General features: G+C 42.2%; 1 protein-coding gene across 1 annotated transcript in view; it reads right to left on the bottom strand.

Moving 5' to 3' along the window:
- Positions 1-21629, bottom strand: part of PKP4 (plakophilin 4) — a 178319-nt gene that overhangs the window by 19545 nt on the left and 137145 nt on the right. The window contains exons 10-12 of the mRNA XM_079710826.1: positions 20865-20993; positions 19534-19747; positions 3883-4066 (exon numbers count right to left, since the gene is read on the bottom strand). Of these exons, the coding sequence (XP_079566952.1) occupies positions 3883-4066; positions 19534-19747; positions 20865-20993 (527 nt within the window). The remainder of the gene's footprint in view (positions 1-3882; positions 4067-19533; positions 19748-20864; positions 20994-21629) is intronic.

Below are 21629 nucleotides of genomic sequence, written 5' to 3'. Positions count from 1 at the left end.
ATAAACATTTCAAGTTAAATAGGAATACTTGCTCATGCCACAATTTTTCTTATCTTTTTAATTATTAAAAAACCTGAAAATTGTTTTAGGTTTCATCCATATGGAAATTTGTGCTATCAATTCAACTTCGTGAATTGATACCAAATTATAAGGCTCTATTTTATGTGCCATTAACAAGGGTTCTAGGCTAACTCTGAGATTTTGCAAAACTTAGACTAGGTAAGGGGGATTGGGAATGACTTTTCTTTTCACCTTTGTTTTTCTGAGGCCAGAGATACTATCACCCATGATCTCTCCACTGTTCTTTTTGTTTATTTGTTACTAAAAAATATTTAATAGCCAAAGTAACAAAGGCACTGATTCATCATATGAAGGTGTCAACAAAGTAGAAGAGATGTTAGACTAACAATCAGTTTGAAGTACAAAGTCTGAATCAGCTGAATATCAACCATGGGAATAAACAAAAAAATAAGCTGCATATCTGTCCCATACAAAGAGAAAACACTTATTATCTTCAATTCCATATTAAATATTATCAAACCTATATCAATACTGACCAGCTACTAGAACATAAAAGAATCTTCAGTCAATATTACACAAAATATATTTGCTAACTAAAATTAAATAAAATTAGAAATCATATAAATTCATCTGCCCCACTTATTTGAGATATTAGAATACATACTTTTCTTTAATTCATGATTCTATTAGTTATATATTGCTGTATAACAAATTACCCCAATATTTAACAGCTCAAAAACTAAATACTTGTTGTATTATGGTTTCTCTGGGTCCAGCATTCAGGTGCTTCTTAGCTGGGTGCCTCTGGGTTGAAGTCTCCCATAAGGCTATAATCAAGCTATTATCTGGGGTTATAGTTATCTGAAGGCTCAACTTCGGAAGGATCTACTTCCAAGTTCACACCAGTGGTTGTTCCCAGTCCTCAGAGAATCCACTTTCAAGTCCATTCACGTGACTATGGCAATCCTCAGCTTCTCACTGTTTGCCAGACGTCAGTTCCTGCCATGGGGGTTTCTACTTGGGGAAGCTCACAACATGGCAGCCAGCTTTCGCTCAGAATGAGGCAACAAGAGAAAGAGTGAGCAAGACATAGGCCAGTCTCTTTGTAACATAATCTCAAAAGTGGCATCTATAACTTCAGAATTACTATTTATTTGAAGGATTTCACTCAGTGAAAGGGGAATAAACATGGGCATAACACTAGCAGGCGAGAGTTTTTGCGTCCATCTTAGAGGCTTCCTGCTACAATGGTTTAAGAGAAAATAAAAGTAGAAAATATAAATTATTTATGACTGAATGACAACAGAGCATCACATATCTGAAGTCCCTCTACTGTTCTTATCCAGGGTTACCTCTCAGTAGCTCTCAGCAGCTAAGCTCTTCTGTTCCTCTAACAGGGATCCAGTATCCCTCTGGTTTTCCTCTCATCTTGCTGTCTTCCCTTCTCAGCCTCTTCTGCCTGTGGGTCCCTCTGGAGTGCCCAGGGCTACTTTGGTCGCTTCCTATCTTTATCTTTGTGCTCTTCTGCGTGGCCTCCTTCTGCTCCTTGGATTTAATACAACCTATGGACCCATGACTCCCCAGTTTTTATCTTTAGCCCAACCCCTCTCTAGAATTCCAGACTTGTTTACCCGGACATTACATTTATCCACATAGACAGCTAATTAGACATCTCAAAGTGGACCAGACAAAACCCTCAGCTGCTTCCCTCTCCACCCTTCCTCCGCCCCTCTGCTGGACCTCATCAACAGCACTTCCGTGCTCCCAGCTGATCCAGCCGAAGATCTAGGAGCTGTCCTTACTTCCTCCCTTTTCCTCGCCCCTCATATTCAGTCCGTGAGCAAACCTTGTCAGCCTCTCCCTCCACAACGTACTCCGCTCTGCCGACCTCTCTCCGGTGCCTGGCCTTTGTCACCCTCATCATCTGCCTTCCTGCCCCCACTGTTGCCCCCATCACAGCCAGAAACCATCCCTACTCTTGTGAGTAGACCCTCTGATGGTTCCCCATGACACTTGGCACGTGGTGCACTCCTTGCTCTGATCTAAAAAATCCGAGGTAACTGGTTTCATGCTGTACTTTGCCCATTAAGCTGCAGCCTCAAGCCCCTTCCTGCCCCAGAGCCTGTACGCTCCCCGTTCCCTTTGTCTCGAGTGTGTCCTCCTCCCCTCCCCCACCCCTGCCCTCACAGGAGCAGCTCCTGTGGTATTTCCGACTAGGCTTAAACTTCACCTCCTATGAGAGACTGCCTGACCATCAAAGTGACACCTAGTAACTCTTACATCACCCTATTTTTTAAATGGCATCTGTTGTTATTTTCTTGTTTATTTATTTACCTGTCTTCATCAATAGAACTTGGTTCTATCCGAGCCGCGACCTACTCTGTTTTGTCCATCACTGAATTTACACAGAAGGCATTCACCAACTGTTAATAGCCCTGAACCACTGGGGGAGCCTGAGCGTGTGTCCTGTCCCTGGGCCTCCCCTGAAGCCTGGCAGGCTAGCTGAGGGCTCACGGCCTCCCCTGAGCCAGGTACAGGGAGATGAGCTGCTGCCCCACAGATCAGCAGTAGAGGCCATGTGACCCGTTCTGTGATGCAGGAATCTGAGTTGGGGAACTGGCCTGCCTTCTAGGAGCCTGACTCTTGTCGCCCCCTCCCCTCCTCTGCCCCAGTTACCCATCACAGTAGCGGAAGGCTTCAGAGCAGAAGCCCAGGCCCCTCCCTGCCCCTCTCTCTCGAGCTCTGGTGTAGAGATGCTCAGACATCTTAGCTTAACCGGTAAATAGCGCTCACTGTGTGTCAGACGCTACACAAAGCATTTTATACAAGCTGAGTCTTCACAACTCTGAGATGTTATTATTACCCCTATTGTAAAGATGAGGAAACTGAGGCTCAGAATGGGACAGGAAGTCAGTCTGTCTGAAGCCAGCACCCACTCTTGTTGTCACCAGGCCACTCTGCCCCAAGGTTTCTGTTTCAAGTTCCCAGTAAGCCTGGGAAACTGGGTGGAAATTGAGCTGATGAGAGTTAATGGCAAATAATGAGCAGCACCGTGTACAGTTAAAGGAGGCTTTATGGATTTTAAATGCTAAAGATAATGACTGAAAAGAGTATTTGGGCTCATTTTCATTGATTTATAAAACTCTAAACCCAATGATTGCTTAAACCACACCTTTTTGCACCCTTTTAAAAGCAAAAAAGTTTTAATCATTACATTTAAAAAGACTGAAGTCTAATTAACAGACATTATATTAGTTTCAGGTGTACAGAACAATAATTTGACGTTTGTAGACATTGTGAAATGATCGCCACAGTAAGTCTAGTTACCGGCTGTCACCGTACAAAGTTACCAAGTGTTTTTTTCTTGTGATGAGAACTTTTAAGATTTACTTTCTTAGCCTCTTTCAACTTTACAGCACAATATTAGTGACTACAGTCACCTTGCTGCACATTACATCCCCGTGACTAAGTTACTTTATAACTTGAAGTTTGCACTTCCACATTTTGAATTTAAACAAACACCAGGCTGCTGACACATTAGCAATCAGAATGTGACAACCAGAAAAATGCTGCTCAAGTGGAAAACACTGGAATTTTGACAGTAATTTCAGACTGAAAGGGCTTTTTTGACTGATCTATAGAAGAGTCGTTTATAAGATAATGTCTCTCAAGCCACTGCTCTGTGCTCACAATGTTTTCCTCATAGGATAACAAAGCCCAGTGGTCTAAATTTTAAAAAAAACTTGGAAACTTAGAGAGGTATTAATAAAAATGAAATATTAAATCATCCTGAAATCAACTTAGCTATGACACATATTATTTAATCACAGACTTAATCGTAAAGAAGAAACAAATATTTACCTCAGGCAACCTGTCGTATTACGCAGAACGAGTGAAGTCTGAAATTTAATTTTATGATCGTCATCAAAAGAAGAGTTATTCCATCCAGAATGTGGAACAATCACAGTGTTTGTCAGGGTTGAGAGAGCATCGCGGATGATTGTCATCTTTACGGCATCACATGAGGATAAGTTCCAAAGAACTCCTAAAGAATGAGATTTTAAATATCAAATCAATTAGAAATCCTGCAGTTTTAGTAATGAAATAAACATATTAGCTTTAATTGGTGGGAATTCAGTCTGTTCCAAACCTAATCTATGGCCTGAATTTACAACCAGGCTGGGGATGGACCTCTAATAAATGTTGACTGAACATATGTAAGCTTCTGGCAGTATATTACCAAGTTGTCCTTATCTTAAGTTTTGGAGACTATGTATCTATCAGGCAAGATGACTATGGTTTTGCAAAGCAAATTAGAGTTACTCTGTGAGGGGGAGGGGCACAATCCAATCAAGGGTCATAAATATGATGCATCTGTGGTGGTTGTAAAAATGTGGTTCATTGTATCATCCCTTACATTCAGTGTTGTGTGTGACAAACCAATTTTAAAATTTAGTACCTGAAAAGAACTTCTCTTTCTCAAAAGAAGGATACTTTCTCTTCATCACACTTCCTTTTCTTACTTTTGCTACCGGGAAGCTCATGCTTAAATATTATGCTTGCAGTAACTTGCACAAAGGGTGGTTACATTTGTCTTATCTCCCTTATTTAGATAAGGTTTAAACATTTCTATTTCCGTAAGGTTTAAACATTTCTATTTCCACATTAAGAGTTTTATCAGCATGTGCAAGTTACTACCATTCCTTTTTGGATACAGGTGAGACTAACAATAAATTAAAAGCTTCCGATATTGTAATTCGTATCAATATTGCTAGGACACCAGACCTTAAATGTAGCTTATTAGAGTGTTATTTGAATTATAAGCATATTAGAGGGTCCTCGTTTCTGTGTCAACCATAAGAGGGTTAACTTGTTGTTATAAAGCACATATTTCCTAATAGTTACTCTTTTAGAAATTAGAGCAAATTCAGGATTATACCTACTCTAATGTCATTTTCACATTGATGCATCTTCTTAAGTAAGAGGGGATGGGGTGGAGGAGAGATGGTACAGCTGGATCTTCAGAGCCCTACACTCCTGATGTATCCTTGGCAAGTTGCATCAGTCAGTATAGTGATTTTAGAACTATCAACATACAAAAACGCTCCAGGCCTGTGGAGGGGAAGGAGTTGGCAAAACCCGCCCGTGTCCATGGAAGCATGTGAGGCTTGTGACATGACTGATCTAGAGTGCTGGGCCAGAGACAAGACTGAAAACTGCTGCTCTGGCTCTGGTGACCAAGGAGCTAGCCTGTAAACTGCCTGCGCAGCCTTCTCGGGGCCTAAAATCGCAGGGCCCCTTAAGAAGGAGGGAGGCGGGAGAGAGCTGACAGGAGTTTTCTTTCTTTATGGAGGGAGGAGGGGTTCAAGCAAAGGGCTAGAACTGAAGAGTAAAACAATACTCTGTGAACCGAGAGGACCATCCATTCCCCGCACATCTGCCCTGACCCACTCACACCGTGGAGGGATGGTCGATGACAGCGGCAGATGCTTGGGCTCTGTCCTGGGAAACGCCCTGGGTCCTGACTCCTCTCCCACTTGGCTTTGACTTCTGGGCCTTGCTGATTGGGTTTCCCTTGCTCCCCCAAGACTTTCATCCTTTCTCTGCTCCTACTCTTTGGGGTGGGACAGCCCACCATAAGCACAGCTTTTCAGGACCTCAGCCTCAGTGGTGACCCATCTAGTCAGGCTCGGACTCAAGGGGGATTTGGACAGTTTAGCATCGGGAAAAGGAAGGACCCTGCTTTGCCTCTGAAGGCTTGCTCTGTCCACCACGACAGACCTTCGTTTCCATAACTATCCTGTGGCTGATGGTCCTGGAGAGAGGGCAGAGCACACTGCAAGTGCTTATGAAGGGAACTGAAACTCCACAAGCTGAGCTACTTTGTGGATTCTGATAAAACTGGCTGCATCTATGTGAGTGGGTTTAAACCGGGCTCCCTGGACTCTGGGGGCTCCGCCGGGCTCTTAGGGGCAGCCATGTGGGAGGTGGGTGAGAACTGGCGGCAGGGCTCCAATCGGGAGCAGCTCCATCCTTATCTGTTCTCAACACTGGGCTTCACTGTATGTTTCTGTTTGAAAAAAGGGTTTCGTGTCTCAAAGACATTTGAAAAGCACTGTATTAGGGGAAAAGTATCCAAGGACGGATGATCACAGAAGAGACCTTGGGAGCTAAGGATGAAAAACGAGTCTCTGGAGGTTGGTTCTGACCCAAATGATAGGTGAGGGGAGAGAAGACAGAAGGAGAGTGGGCCGAGGCACAGAAGCATGGATGATAGCATCTGCCACGAATAGGGCTTTAACATTTTCTGCCAACGAGGCCAACCTCACCCCACCCAGTGCTCTGAAGGGGCCTGCCCGGGGCCTGAGTCAGCCAGAGGGGCAGCATGTGGCCCAGAGGCCAGTGGTGGGGAAGGGTCATTTCCTAACCTCTCCTGATGACAGTTTTATAACATGCGATTCTGAAGGCCACTGGAGCAGTTTTTCCCTCTGTGAAAGCATTTCAAAGTCCTCACTCCCCGAAATTCTACACATGGGGGAGAGTTGCATTTTCCAAGAAGCTACGTTCTACTTCACAGAATAAATGCATTCCAGTAACGTTAATTTAAGGCAAGGTTTATGGAAAGTAAAGTCTATCATACTGTAGGTTATAGGTATAAAATTAGATACATCTCTATGGAAAATTAAACAGTGCTGAGTCACACACTTCAGGTGAAAACACGACTAAGAAGAGGGGTGGTTCTTACTGAGCACGTTGGATCTTGGAGCTGATGCCTAGAAGTTCTCCGACTGCTGGCAGAAAAGCTTGTTTTTCATGGTTCCTGCCTCCACTCCTGGCTACTTCTAAGATCTACTCTGGCAAGAGGAGAGTTCCCAGGTTTGTGGATTCGCCTGACTTTCTGTGCTGGAACAAGGATTTTGTCTGGCTCTTTCTTTTCCTTGTCAGGCATTTAGAATGACCAGTGGAGTTATATGTCATTCTACAGTTTATTATTAGCCATTACATCTACAGGGGATTGGAGAGCAGAAACATTTGTAAATCAACATACACAATAGTAACTTGGCCACTTACTATGGTTTTACTCTGTGCCAGGCACTGTGTGCTTTACACATAATACCTTAAAGAGTCAAGATGCACAAAAGGAATTCACTTCCCATTTAATTATTTGGTAGGCTTGAAATTCTACATGTTGACTTTTTACAGGATGATGAGCATTTCTTCTTCTAAATTTAATATTAAATTTCATTAGGCAAGTATAATGAGTAAGAAACACTCTATTATCCTTTCTTTTATACGTCTGGTTACACATATGCAGGGGACATAATAGGTGCTCAGAAATATACGTTGATGGATCCAATTTAACAGCCTGTATTTGCTTTGAGATTTCCCTTTTATTTTTTGCCTGTCAGATTTAGCACCTAAGTATGTATTCCCTCCCTTTCACACCTTTTCTTAAAACTGAGTGTCCTGAGAGTGTCCCTGAAGGTCTGTAAGTACATGGAGAGGGTCAGAACAGTGGTCTGGATCTTTAAGGGAATTTGCCAGCATAGTTTTGCCTGCTTTTCACACGAAGGCCAAAACGGATGGTTGCTGAAACTACCACCCTAGCTATGGGGCTAGGAGAATTATGTTGCTGCTCCATCTCCCAGAATCAGAAGTTAAGTTACACCAAAATGCCTGAATCCCCATCCCTCAGACTGCATAAAGAAAGGACTAGTGTTGCCCAATTATAAAATGTTAAATTATTTAAAAATACGTAATCCTTCAGTAGACTTCAGGCCAGCTGACTAGGTTATCTTTCGGTCAACTCAGATGACTCATAAAATCAGTCTGCTATAGAAATTAAAGCTACCTCTCCTGAAACTTCAAAAAATGTTCAAAATTATTCTTGATCAGAAGAAATGAAAGATTCTATTTTTGTTAAGTCTGTGGCATCCACACAAAGGCAGCTTTCTGATCCCGCATTAAAAGTTACATTATCCCTCTAATCCTGTACTTTGCTATGTAACACAAAAAACTACATTTGGTATGGATTTAACTCGCCATTTTCATCAAAGCAAGTTCCAAGACATTGGTTTTTCCTCCCCACTTTCTTTTTCAAAAATAAAGGTTATGGAAAGCCAAACAACCAGTTCTGATCAACCAACATTGGATGAAGAAGGTTCACTTAAACTTAAAAGCCTTAGCTACGGAATGATTACTTTGGCTTTTCTACTCAAAGTAAAAAGCACCATTCTTAAGACCAACTAATAATACCTGTGTGCACTTGCCTCACTAAAGCAGTAATAAAACAATGTTCTTTCCACTTACTCTGTCTAGGGCTTCATTTAATGGGTCAGGGAGAATGTTCCTAGAACAGTAAGTAATGAATGGAAAATACACCAGCTCCCATATGTAGCGAGACTGATGAGAAATACAGAAATATTAGCATTCTCCATCAACATGATAAACCTCCAGCTCCGACGTCCTAGTGCAAAATTATTTTCAAAAATATTTAGCAGCACACTCCACTGTCTCTTGGTTCCTTAAAAGAAAGTTAAAAATAAACTATAATTCAGTTTAGGAAACTTGAGGTTTTTATTTAAAGCAATTAGCTATTTGTTGTGAGAACTAAGAATATATATAAACAAACTCATTTTGAAAATATTAGGGAATTTCCTGCATACTACTGTAGAAAACGCTGCTTATTCTCTACCACAAGAAAAAGTACACATAATTATGAGTAACCAGTAACCACAATGAGAAACTGCCATAAGAGATGAGAGTTCATTTTCCCCACAAAGAATGAATAAAGTAATTAAAATACCATTCACATAAATCCTAGGCCACAGAATTTTGAAAGAGTGCACGTTTAAAACTAGCATTATAGCTATTCTTACAGCCAAATGATAATTTCATAGTTAAATTAGAAACTGATTTTAGTTGATTAATTAAAATAATAGCACCATTTGAAAAATGCATTTCTTAAAGGACATTAGAAAACCAACCAAACAACATTCTGAAAATGCTATTTCTCTGGTAGCATAAATACCTAACAGCCTATGCAACTGTTTTTCTTTCTTTTTCTGATATGAAAGAAATCTAAACCCATTAATTTTTATATAGTATTCAATTTTTGCTGCTTCCTAATTGTCAAAAAAATACCCAAACAAACAACCCCTCCTCCTAAAACTGCATAACACAAGGGTTCATGGGCATTGCAAAAAAGAAAAATAAAACAGCCAAAAAAGTGCTAGTGCACTTCCAATATCACCACTGGACATGCCCCTGCGTTTTCTTTCATCACTCATTCTCAGTGTCTGTTCCTGAGATTCTTGTTTCAGACATGCTCCTTCATGAGATGTCCACGAGGCACCCAAGCCTTAGGGGTGCGAAGAGTATTAAATCAGAGAAGAGACAACCAGGCCTTGGCCGCATCATTCCCTGCACAGAGTAAGCATCATGATAAGTCACTATCATGCTTCAGCTCTCTGGGGGTCAGAACTGCCTGGTATACATGTTCATCCCCTCCCGGCTATTCTGCATCCATGGGCTGCTTGGAACAGGTTGGTGTCGTGTATACCCACCCTGCAAGCATTCTTGCAGGGGTGGAAATATTAGACTAAAAGTGAAAATATAAAACATCAAGGCTGCAGATTGCATATAAGCATCCAAGCATGTGTGCTTCTCGTAAACCCATAGTCTGTGGATAACAAGGCAGGAATATGGGCCTTTGAACCCAAGGGCCCCTGTCTGCTCCTAGCACATGCCTCCATCGTGATTCCCAAGATGGTCTCTGGCTGAAACACCCAGGATCTAGCAAAAACACATCTCCATTTCTTCTCTCTGCAGCTGCCTTGAAGCTCTTCCCTAACCCCAGTAGGGTTTTTATAAACCTCTGCAACTTTCAGTTGGGCAGAGTAATGACAAGATGCTATGGCTACTATATCCTGTCACAACACGGTCACCTGTATCCCTGCCCCCTTCCAGCATTAAAGCTCTATACCTCATGCCTTTTAGACACATGTTACTTATACCCAAGCACAGCCTAGACATGCACTGTCCAATACAACAGCCACTGGCTGCATGTGGCCATCGAGCGCGTGCAGTGTGGCTGGTCCTAACTGCGATGTGCTGTAAGTATAAAATACACACTGGATTAAGACGACCTGGTATGAAAAAAATGAATGTAAAACACCTCATTGTTTTTATACTGCTTACAAGTTGAAGTGATATTTTGGAACTATTGGGTTAAACAAACTACACTATTAAAATAAACACATTTTTCTTTTTCCTTTTTAATGCGGCTACTAGGAAGTTCAGAATGACATGTGCCCTGCGTTTAAACTTCTACTGGAGAGTGCTGGTAGGGATGTTTTCAGGCCAGACTCTAAGGGATACAAGTAGGTGAGCCCTCCGCTCCCAGGAAGCCTTGCCACAAATAGTTGCAGCACCAGGCAGCTCTGACAAAGCACCCACCAGTAGGAAGAGCAATAGGGCCAGCTCCACAGAAACGCCAAGCGGCAGGTACTGTGTTTCTCACCGGGCAGCTGGTACCGGGTGAGATTTGCCGGGGCTCACAGAGCTGGAAGGAAACAAGTGGATCTGACTCTGGAGCCCACACTCACTCCTGACCCCATGCTGCCTCTCCCTGGATGTTTTTCTTAGCAGGCAAACCTCTGCCTTGGTGTGGAACTGGAGACCGCTGCGTTCAAACTGGCGTGTGAAGGGCAGAGGCCAGGGAGAAGCAGGCTGGGGGGTGCCCTCCCAGCTGGGAGGGGCAGGAGTGGGGAAGCCTTGAGGCTAGGGTTGGCCCAGAAGGTGAGGGGAGGATAGGGGCTGCAGATTTGGACCGGCAGCTGGGGAAGGATGGACCGCAGGGACAGGCATTATCCCAGGAGGGGACAGTGAAGCTGATGGACCAGGAGGGGCAAAGCCTGTGTCGCAGGACAGTAGGTCAGGGAGCGTGTGATGAGGACCTGAAGGAGTGCAGAGGGGATGGGAAAGCAAAGAGGAAGGGAGAGTGAGTGCTTGTGATGAGAATTTGGAGCCTGACGCAAGCTGAGGGGGACGTCAGAGATGAGCCAACAGTTCGCCTCCTGTGTGAGAATATGGTACAGGTAACAGCAATGAGGAAATCAAGGGGGTAGCGAGAAAAAAGTAGTGTCAGAAGTGTCTGCCATTTTGTGGCTTCAGGTAAATGACTCAAACTTTCCACCAGGACTGGAATGCTGTGAATAAATTACGAAACTGAAACAGAACTGAAATAATGGGAAAGCAATTATTGTGAGGGTAGGACAAAAGGACTGTCTTCAGTTATAGAAATGCCTTTCTCTGGATAAATTCCCAGGAAAACAAGTCATGGTGGTGTATAATCATTTCCAGGGTTCCCAGGATGAGACCATCTCAGCAGAGGTTCCTGAAAACATGTGCAGTGAGCTGCAGAGTACCTGAACGTGCAGTCCTGGAGCTGCCTTACAGGCTCGGCTCATGGCTTTCTTCTTCCTGTACCCCTGCTGCCAGGCTAGGCTTTGCTACACTCCTTGCTGGTTGGCACAGTTGGCATCCTAGGTGGTGGGCAGTGCAGCTGCCCTGAGAGCTGGGGTCCTGCAGGGAGGCCTGGCCTGGTCAGCCTGGTGGGCTTGCCTTGTGTCCCTCGTTGCTCCCTGAGATTTCTGGCCCAGCTGAGGCATCCTCCATGCCAGGCATGGGAAGGCACAGTCAGGCCCAGCTGTGGTCACGGTGGTCAGGACCTCAGGTTCCCACCGCAGTGAGTGAGGGCTCAGGTGATCTGAGAGAAGGAAGCTACCCAGGAGGGGGCTGTGTGGAAGCGAAGACTTGAGCTGGCCGCAGACGCTGCACACGGTAGGGCCCCAGCCTACATATTCAATCTGAAGGGGACTGTTCCCACTGCTTAAATTTGTCCCCAGCTGAAGGACCTGAATGATAGATCTTTATATTTTTAGTCTTTAAAGGACATAAGCCTTTGTTTCTGTGATTTTTCAGGTACAAAGGTGGATCACAGCATCTTTGAAAAGATCTATCGATTTCTAAAGCTCCATTTACAGAGCCACTTTGCATTTCACCATATTCTTTCTTACCTAGGTAATTTCCCAACTTCAGGGGTAGGTTGAGAGGATTAGTGACATCATGGAGGTATATAGTCCTATGTACCCTGGAAAGGCATTTCCTCTGAAAATCAATCAGTTTAAAATTCAGAACTGCTGACTAAGAATTGCCCGTAAAGGCTTCCCTGGTGGCGCAGTGGTTGAGAGTCCACCTGCCGATGCAGGGGACGCGGGTTCGTGCCCCGGTCCGGGAGGATCCCACATGCCGCAGAGCGGCTGGGCCCATGAGCCATGGCTGCTGAGCCTGCGCGTCTGGAGCCTGTGCTCCACAACGGGAGAGGCCACAACAGTGAGAGGCCCGCGTACCGCAAAAAAAAAAAAAAAAGAATTGCCCATAAGGCACGTAAAGGATGATTCTTTATGTTAGGGGGGAGTTTGTAAAAGCGAACGGGTCACATGAAGGGAAAGCCCCCTGAGAGAACTGCTCTGATACAGAGGTGGCAGTGGGAGCAGTGACCTGGCCACCCTGGGTGCTCTTCAGGTTGTTTCATGCTCTCACAGAGAATTTATTTACACTACCACAGAGATTTCCCTGGGACAAAGTCCCACAGTTGTAGGTTCCACAGCTGACTTTTATGTGTTCCAGGAATGTGCTTATTCATTTGTAATGGCACTAAGGCTTCCACTTTGTCATCTGGTCCAAGCAGAAGAAGCTTAGAGACGAAAGTGCCTCCAGTCCTAAGTCACGGGAAATAAGACAGACTCAGAAACTGCGAAGTACCCGAGGGACCTGGGTGGGGTCTCTTGGGCACCTCTTTTTGAGAATTTCGTCATGTGCTCTCATCCTTCTCATACCGACGTGCTGTCTAGTTTACTGAGGGAGTGTCATTACGGGGCCTGTCTTGTGCTGAGAGATCCTACCCTGACCACTGGCTGACCACCTGAATTCTACAGGAATCTCTGAGTCTCCCCACTTGACTGCCTCATCTTACTCGGCATTCAGAAGCCCGCACACAAAACAGGATGTCATATTCCACTTCCAAGGTCAAATCTTTTCATACTCAGACTGTAAATCTTGAAATACTCACAAGACTAAAATCACAGCTCACATGTTTTCTAAGCAACCTGAAGCTTTAGGATTATACCTGATCATTAGTTTGATGTGGCTGTGCTAGTGACCAAGTTCAAAAATATTTATATACCTGGGTGAAATTCAGAGAGTAACTGAGATATTATGGGATTTTTTTTTCCTTTTCCCTTTTTTGTGGTAATTTGAGAGAATAAGGGAAATGACATGTGAAAATGGGCATTTGCACCCTCCCCCAGATTTTGGGGATGGGCCAGGGTGGGCAGAGGCAGGGAAGGAAGAGCTCCAGCCTGCAGGTCAGAAACCCAACCTCTGGACTCAATCTCTTTGTATCCCAGTTTCTCATCTTGTACTACAGGGGGCAGAATAGAAGATTTCTTTAGGGCCCTTTCCAGCTCAAAGCTCTGTGACTCTGAATTAAGAGTTTTTGGATTTATTAAACTATTTTTGTTTTGTTACCAATGAAACTTTGGTCATTTTATTTCTCATTACTAATTTTTATGGTTTGAAATGTTCAGTAAATAGGAGAGTGCACATTCCTCTTGCTATTATTTTATAAAGAGGGCCAAGTGGTAAGGATCCTACTGACTTGGGCTTGGAATTGGGAGGCAATGTTGCTGGATTTCTGAAAACTACCCATGAGACTCCTGACAGCTCTAGGGGCCCAGAAAAAGCAGGACAGAAAGTAATAGGCCAACTCCTCTCTGTACCAGGGAATAAACGACTGTTTTGAAGGCACATTAGTTAGGCCAAGGGGACATGTTTAATAATCATTTCATTCTGTAATGGCACATAATCATCCAAAAGACTGAATCCATGTCCATTAGGCTCTGGCTCTTTATAGGATGTTCTGCTCTTTGCTAAACTTGAGCCTGGCCCATGTCCCCTTCCTTGGTGCACAACTATCATTTTCTTATTAATTTACTGTCTAATTAGAAATATGGAGCTAATGATCAGGAAAGGAATATGCCTAATTTCATGTTCTTCATAGCGTCTGGAATCCATTGCTGGCATCCAAACATTTTAAAATAAACAGTGTGGAAATATTTTACTTAGCCATATGGATGAATAATAATCTCTTGCTAAATTGGAAGGAATGTGAATATAGCAGTCATTTAAACAAAGTCCATTATTATTCAAAGGCTACTTTTTGGTACTTAACACCAGTGTTAATGGGGTAAGAGAAGCATGATAATTTTGGGACATCTGGTGCATTAAAAGGTAGGCCTGCGGATTCTATGCAATATCTTCAATTTATATAGTTTTAAAAAATGCTGCTTTCAGGATGCTCAATAACTTGAAACTCATATATCCTAGCTTAGAAACATATTTAGTTATCTTGAACAAATGAGTTCAACATATCTCTTCTAGTGACAAGATGTTCCCACTTTCCACCCATAGTTTCTGGCCTAGCAGACATTCATTTTATAACCCAACTGGGGAACAACGATACTTCATCCAGCTTTCAGGTTTAAGCACAATAAAGGTAAAAAGTACCTTTGTAATAAAAACCTCAGCCTAAGCACCTACACATATCATCAATTACTGAAAGAAAAGCTCATTAGGTTCCAACCTGGAACATGTTCAACACAATGAAGAAAACACAAGAATCATGTCCCATACTAGGGAACTATTTTAATTAACAATGACAGCCACACTGTCCTGGGAAAATACACTGGGCCAAAAGTATTTTTCCTTCCTACCCTTGCAAATTAAGATGTGTCCAAAAATGCAGGCCCTGGGCAGTTATTACATTCAAAGCAAAGGCAAGACATCTTTTTAAAAGAATAGCTAAAATTTCTGCATTGAAGTGCATTAAAAATGCCAAACTGAAACAAAGGGAACTGGAAGAAAAGGCTTTGAATTAATAACGAGGTTGAATTACTTAATATTAAGGACAATAGAATACCTAGTTTCAAGGGGATAGTAATTTCTTCAAATAACACAATATTTTGAACACAATGGTTCATTGTGCTTTAACATTTCATGACCCTAAGTTGACTACAGTTTACAGTGAAAAACTCATAGGCCATACCTACAAAGGCCAGGCATCATGCAAGGTTGGCCAGAGCCAGAGTATTTTGTGGAGACACTGGAAGAACATTAAATTTGGAAGGATATCTTCTAGGAGATGGGCAGCTAATAGGGAATGGTGGGTGATGCAGTCACATAGCACCCTGCTACCCATGTTTGGAGCAGACATGTTACAATGAAAATGGTTCAGACGGGGACATGCTTTCCTGGTTAGGAAAGGTCTGGAAGGCTGGATTTGGGGCTAACTGGTCTTCTCTTGTAGGGCTACTCTTAGGCAAAATGAGGTCCTGAGGGCTTATCTTCCTTGCCTCTCAAGTCATACTTAATGTCTTCTTGTTGCTTTCTGGACAACTGTGCTGCTCAGTCTTAATCCCACGAAGTAATGAGCCCCCATCCCTGTGGGTTCAAGCACATGGTGGGCAGCTACTTTGTGTGGAAGCCGTACAGGGGCTCCATGCATTGGATGGCTGATTGGACAAAATGAATTTGGAGGTCCCCTCCAACCTTGTGATTCGGTGATTTAGAGACAGCTTATGAGTATTTGACTTCAGGAATAGTTAATGAAAGAGCTCAAGGTTCTCTTGATTTTGTCATTCTTTAAAATACATCAGGGATTAGTTGCTCTTAAAACATTACTGATCATCAGTTAAAGTTGGTACCACTAAATTCTGGAACTGAGAAATGTGAATAAATAATTTTTCTTGTCTCCATAAATCTTAACCTACAAATACATGTATACATGTAATACACACACAACCACAAGCAACTATGCTCGATTTATTATGACTTGGTAGTTTCATATTAGGTAGATAGTGTTTATGTACAAATCAAACTTGGGCTGACACTTAGCATTTTGAAACTGGAAACTCACTTCTGAAGTCCTCTGGTCCAACTCCTTTACATATTGTCATTTCAGTGAATTGTTTACACACACTACTGCCATTCCAAAGCAAAGACTACTTTTGAAGAAAACATTTCATAAGCAATCTGTCCACATATCAGTATAAACTGTTACAGGTAAAAGTATAGAGTTATAAAACAGTTCTTAATATTCCCTAACCTGTAAGTATGGCCAAAAAATACTTCTAAAAAATGCCTAAAAGCTACTGGCAGCTATTTCCAAAAAAGAAATATCAGAGGTTGTTGCTAGTTTTATATTGGAACTGATACAATCTATTAGGGAAATAGCTTTTTGCATTATGAAAACTCATATCCTCTTTCAAGGTCAAGGTCCAAGTCTTAAAACTTTTGTGTTCTCAGCAACTTAGTACTGCTCCCAAACAGAAATGAGGATATATGCAGTAAAACATCTAAATTAGCACTCACATCCAGAGTATGCACCAGGTAAATTAGTACATAAAAGCCCTTAATAGTAAAGTCTGGCTCTACTTCAAATAAATTTGATTTATTCTAAAATGAAAAAAAAAATCACCAAACTTTCATGCACTTTACTTCTTGTTTATCACTACATCATACAAACCCCTTGAGCTCAGTTCATGAAAGACACTGTTAGAGTTTCTCCCAAGGATAAAACCTCAGAAACAAAAATGCAGCCAAGACTTCTTCCTCCCGTGGGAAATTATGACAGAAGAAGAGAAAAAAGCTGCACATCAAGGATGTAAGGACCAAGTCATGATAAATCTGCCTAGTTAATCAAAAGAGAACCAAATCTAGTAGAAGCTGTACTTCCAAGGTCAGGTCGACCCTGGGTCACTGCTGATCCCTCAGGGAGCCCGCACACATCATTCTGCAGCTTTGCTGGCTGTACAGGTGTATTACTGGGAGAAATTACTTGAACGTTTATAGAAGAGTTCAAAATCATGGGAAAGAGACATCAAACGAGGAAAGAAAGTACTCACATACTACAAATAACACTGTCTTCCTAACGGGGAGCTTAGGACAAATTTTTGGGTGTAATCACAGTGATTGTGTTAACTTCTAGAATGGATATGTCTATAATTTTTTTTTCTTAATTCTATTTAGCTTGTTCTAATTTTCATTTCATACACACAATACATAGTATGTAAATGTAAATAATTTATTTTTTGGTGTGAGAGGGTTTGATGATGCTTCAAAAGCATTTTATAAAGAGGGAGCTAAATTGATTTACTAATAAATCAATACATAATTGAGATGTGTTAAAGCATTAATATTCAAATTACATTAGGGCAGGCAGTCCATTCTGGAGTTTAAGATTATATATAAAGTGCATTCTACTTTTAGTACGAAATTTTCATACCTTATTTGAAGTACAGGGTACTTATTTTGAACATGACTATCTTATGAGAAAGTTGATTCCCCTTAACTAAATATTAGATTCAAGATGGTTTGCTACATTTCTAAGTGTTACTGAATAACAGCTGACAGAACCTAAAGCTCTGATTTCATAGTGGAAGCTAGTGGAGAATGGGATTCACTTGGAAAAAATGTCATTAAAACATTTTAAATTAACTATTTCAAGCATGAAAAATAGCATAGCAAATATATAACAAACACCCAGATGTCCACCACCCCTAGCTTTGTTAAATACAGTTGACTTTTGAACAATATGGGTTTGAACTGCACAGGTCCACTTATATGTAGATTTTTTTCAATAGTAAAAACTGTAGTATTGCACAATTGGTGGCTGGTTAAATCCACAGATGTGGAATTGTGGATACGGAGGAACTACATATACGGAGGGCTGACCATAAGTTATATGCAGATTTTCGGCTGCACAGAGCGTCAGGGCCCCCAACCCCCAGGTCGTTCAAGGATCAACTGTATTAACATTTTGTCTTCTTTGTTTCAGATTTCTCTTTCCTTTTAAAGAAGTGGAGCCGGATTATACTCCTCAATGCCTTTTTCTCTACCCGCACCCTGTAGAGGTAACCACTATCTTGAATCTGTCTTTTATCATTCTAATGAAAAATTTTACCTTTATTGCACGTGCCTATATCAAAAAATAAAGATAGCCTCAACCTGCATATTTTAAAACTTATACCATAGTGTCATGCTGTGCTTATCATTCTACTAATGTTTCTAGAGATTTATCTATGTTGCTACAGATATCTCTAATGCACTTATTTTAGCCTTTCTATGTGGTTTCACTGTGTGAATGTACTGCCATTTATTTAACCGTTTTCCTACCAATGAATACTCAGTATTTCCCCCTGATACTCTGTTATAAACAGTGCTGTCATTAATCGCCCTCCTGCAGAATTGTTCTCTCAGCTTGACCTCAAGGCAAAGCATCACTCAGTTCCTCTGGGACTCTCACTCCCCACGTTGGACCATCGTGGCCTGGCCATGAAATATTTCTCTCATTGTTTCCTCTTCTCCACTGCCCACCCCTTCTTTCTACCACTGACACAGTTCAAGCTATTATCTCTAGACTACTGACCTCCTCATAGGCCTCCCAGGTGCCAGGCTCATCGACTTCAAATCAATCCCCCACCCCTACTGCCTGCTGGAAGAATGCATATAAAAGCCCAAACTAGCCACGCCATGCCCTGTAATCACTCCCACTGCATGTGGGACACAAGTTCCCCAAACCAGGCCTGTGTTTCTCTCTGCTCTTTTCTCCTTTCAGCATCCCCCTCCTGCTGGCAGCTCCGCCCCTATAACCCATGCTGTCTCTGAGCCTCTGCTTGCGACTGGAAATATTTCCCCTGTATACCCAGCCAATGCCTCCTCAACCTTTAGGCCAGCTTTGGTTTCACACTGACCAGAGAACTTCCCTACCCATCTGCTGTGCTCCCAATGCAATCTCTAGGAAGTCTAGCACTTGCACATTTCACTGACATTCACAGAAAATCATCTACTAAGTCCAGCACTTGCACATTTCACTGACATTCACAGAAAATCACTTGTGTTCCTCTGGAATCCAAGTGCTGCTTGAGGGCAGGGACTGAGTTTTATTCATCTTTACACCTCCAGTACCTAGAGAAGCATCTGAGATACTAACAGGCTTTCAGACACAGGCTGAACTGAACTGGAAGGTAGCCAATCCATTAAGTACAGTTTATTTTCATAATGAAGGAGAGCCAGTCTATTTAAAACAAGTAATTACTATGGAATATGTAATGAAAAATGACGTATTCAGCCCTCTGTGACAAGATATCTATTAGCTGATACTTATGCACTAACAAGTACAACAAATGATACTAGTCGAGGTGACTGCAGCACTGCAAGTACCTTCTGAATCATTAGATTAACTTACAAACAGCCTTTGTCACAGTTGTGAGCACTGTATTGTCACCTCCAACCTAGAACCTCCAAGTCCTTCACCATGCCACCATACATGGGCAGAATCTGGATGGTTTTCAACATCTCCTCCAAGACATGATCACATTCTTTACCCACCTGTGACCAGCTCCCTTACTTCTGCATCAATAGATTTTCTCAACAGTCTCAACAAGGCAGGTATCCCACCAACATTCTTCAGCGCGATTTTATTTTCATCTGTAGGCTTGCCAAAAACAAGGTTTCGGAGGGCACCACAAGCATTCTTCTGAACTTCCAAAACTCTGTGGTCCAAAAGGTCAACCAGATGCTTGATTCCCCCTAACCTACACACCTAGAATGAAAAATATTAGGTACCAGGCCTAAGTGACATGTGGTCAATCAGAGATCAAACAAAAGTCTGTTATGGAAAGATCACCGAAAACATACAACTCCAGATCATTTCAAATGATTATTTTTTATTCTAAAAAATACATGTTCTATAAATTTTAAGGACACTCTCTAAGATGAAGCTCTTTTCATGGGTTCATGGCTTAAAGAAGGGAAGGGAGACTTAGGTGGATTAACGGCCACATGCAGGTAGCATGGTCACAGGCCAACCCTCCGAATGTACACAGGGATTATGCTGTCACTTCCAAGTGAAATGCACAAATACACAAGCACAACAAAGCTGTATGCAGAGTCGAAGACAACACAGGAAGAGATTTTTGACTGAAGTCATTTGCTTTATAGAATTGTTTCTCTAGGTGACTCTCCCTAAATTTTCTTCCATTTGTCACTTCATTAATATCTTATGTGAATATTTTTGGGCTTTATTTACTGCATTCACCTTTAGTCTGTAACTGTGTGTTGCTCTAAATTTTAAGGGGTGAAAACCACTTAAGTTCCATATGACATTGCAGGAGAAAAAAAAGGTCTAAAATGTTAAATCTAGCCAATATCAATGACTCACTATGTTTCTGTAAAAACCCCAAAAGCTTAAAATCTGAAATAAAATATTCATATATGTTCTGTATTAGTAATGGTTATAAATCCTTTACTTAATTGTGTGTTGGCACCGATTCTGACCAGAATCTCTTAAAATACATGAGTTCACAAGTACATACTATAATTTGTACCTAATAGATTTATAGAAAATACTTTTAAAATGCAGGTTAAATTGATTTTGTTTCATGTTTTATGAATAAGCTAATGAGTGGACACATGATTTGAAAATGCTAAATGTACTTCAAGAAATCATCTCATCCCAGATTTTCCCAAGAAATATTGAAATGCATAGCTGAGAAGTAAAAGAATAACTGGTATCAGAACACCCCTTGAAAAGGGCCTCTAGATTGCATCTGGTCATTTCTTAAGCACACAAGCACGCAGCTGCTAAACGGAAAGGCACTGCTTGGCCCTCCCCATTCCCTGCCCTGCCAACTCCGGCATCCCAGGCACTGGTCCTGTACCTCCAACTTCACTTTGTTGTCGCCAAAGCACAGGTGCTGCAGGTAGGCTGCTGCGTTTGCCTGAACTGACGGGAACTGGTGCTGCAGCATGTGAATGACTTCAGGCAACTCAGGATCACGCCAGGCAAACTCCCTGCACGAGAAAAACGCGGCTTCAGAAAGGAAGGCCCATGTTCTACCGATACACTGAACAAAACATTTGTCAGAGAAGAGAGCTCAGCGGAGACAATGGGAAGTTATAAAAATCCTAACAAATATATATATATATGTATGTATGTAAATAATTTTTATGCACTGATGAACATATCACAGATGCTTATGAACTTAAGGATATCATGATGCATAGATGCAGAGAAAGATTCAGGGTAACAAAGAGGTTCTTTTTTTTTTTTTTTTTGTGGTACGCGGGCCTCTCACTGCTGCGGCCTCTCCCGTTGCGGAGCACAGGCTCCGGATGCGCAGGCTCAGCGGCCGTGGCTCACGGGCCCAGCCGCTCCGCGGCATATGGGATCCTCCCGGACCGGGGCATGAACCCATATCCCCTGCATCGGCAGGCGGACTCTCAACCACTGCGCCACCAGGGAGGCCCCAAAGAGGTTCTTAATATGGGTAACTTTTCCATTCTTGTTTTCTTCCTCCTGATTCTAATTTTACGCCTTTCTACCTATGTAAGAAATTCGCAGGTGTGAGGCTCAGGTAAACAAGTGCACTTCAGGTGAGATGTCACTCCTGAGGAGGGAGGAGGAAAAGCCAGTGGAAATACTG

Source organism: Hyperoodon ampullatus (assembly GCF_949752795.1).
Source record: "Hyperoodon ampullatus genome assembly, chromosome: 8".
Classification (NCBI taxonomy): Eukaryota; Metazoa; Chordata; class Mammalia; order Artiodactyla; family Ziphiidae; genus Hyperoodon; species Hyperoodon ampullatus.
This window is presented reverse-complemented; position numbering and strand designations above follow the sequence as displayed.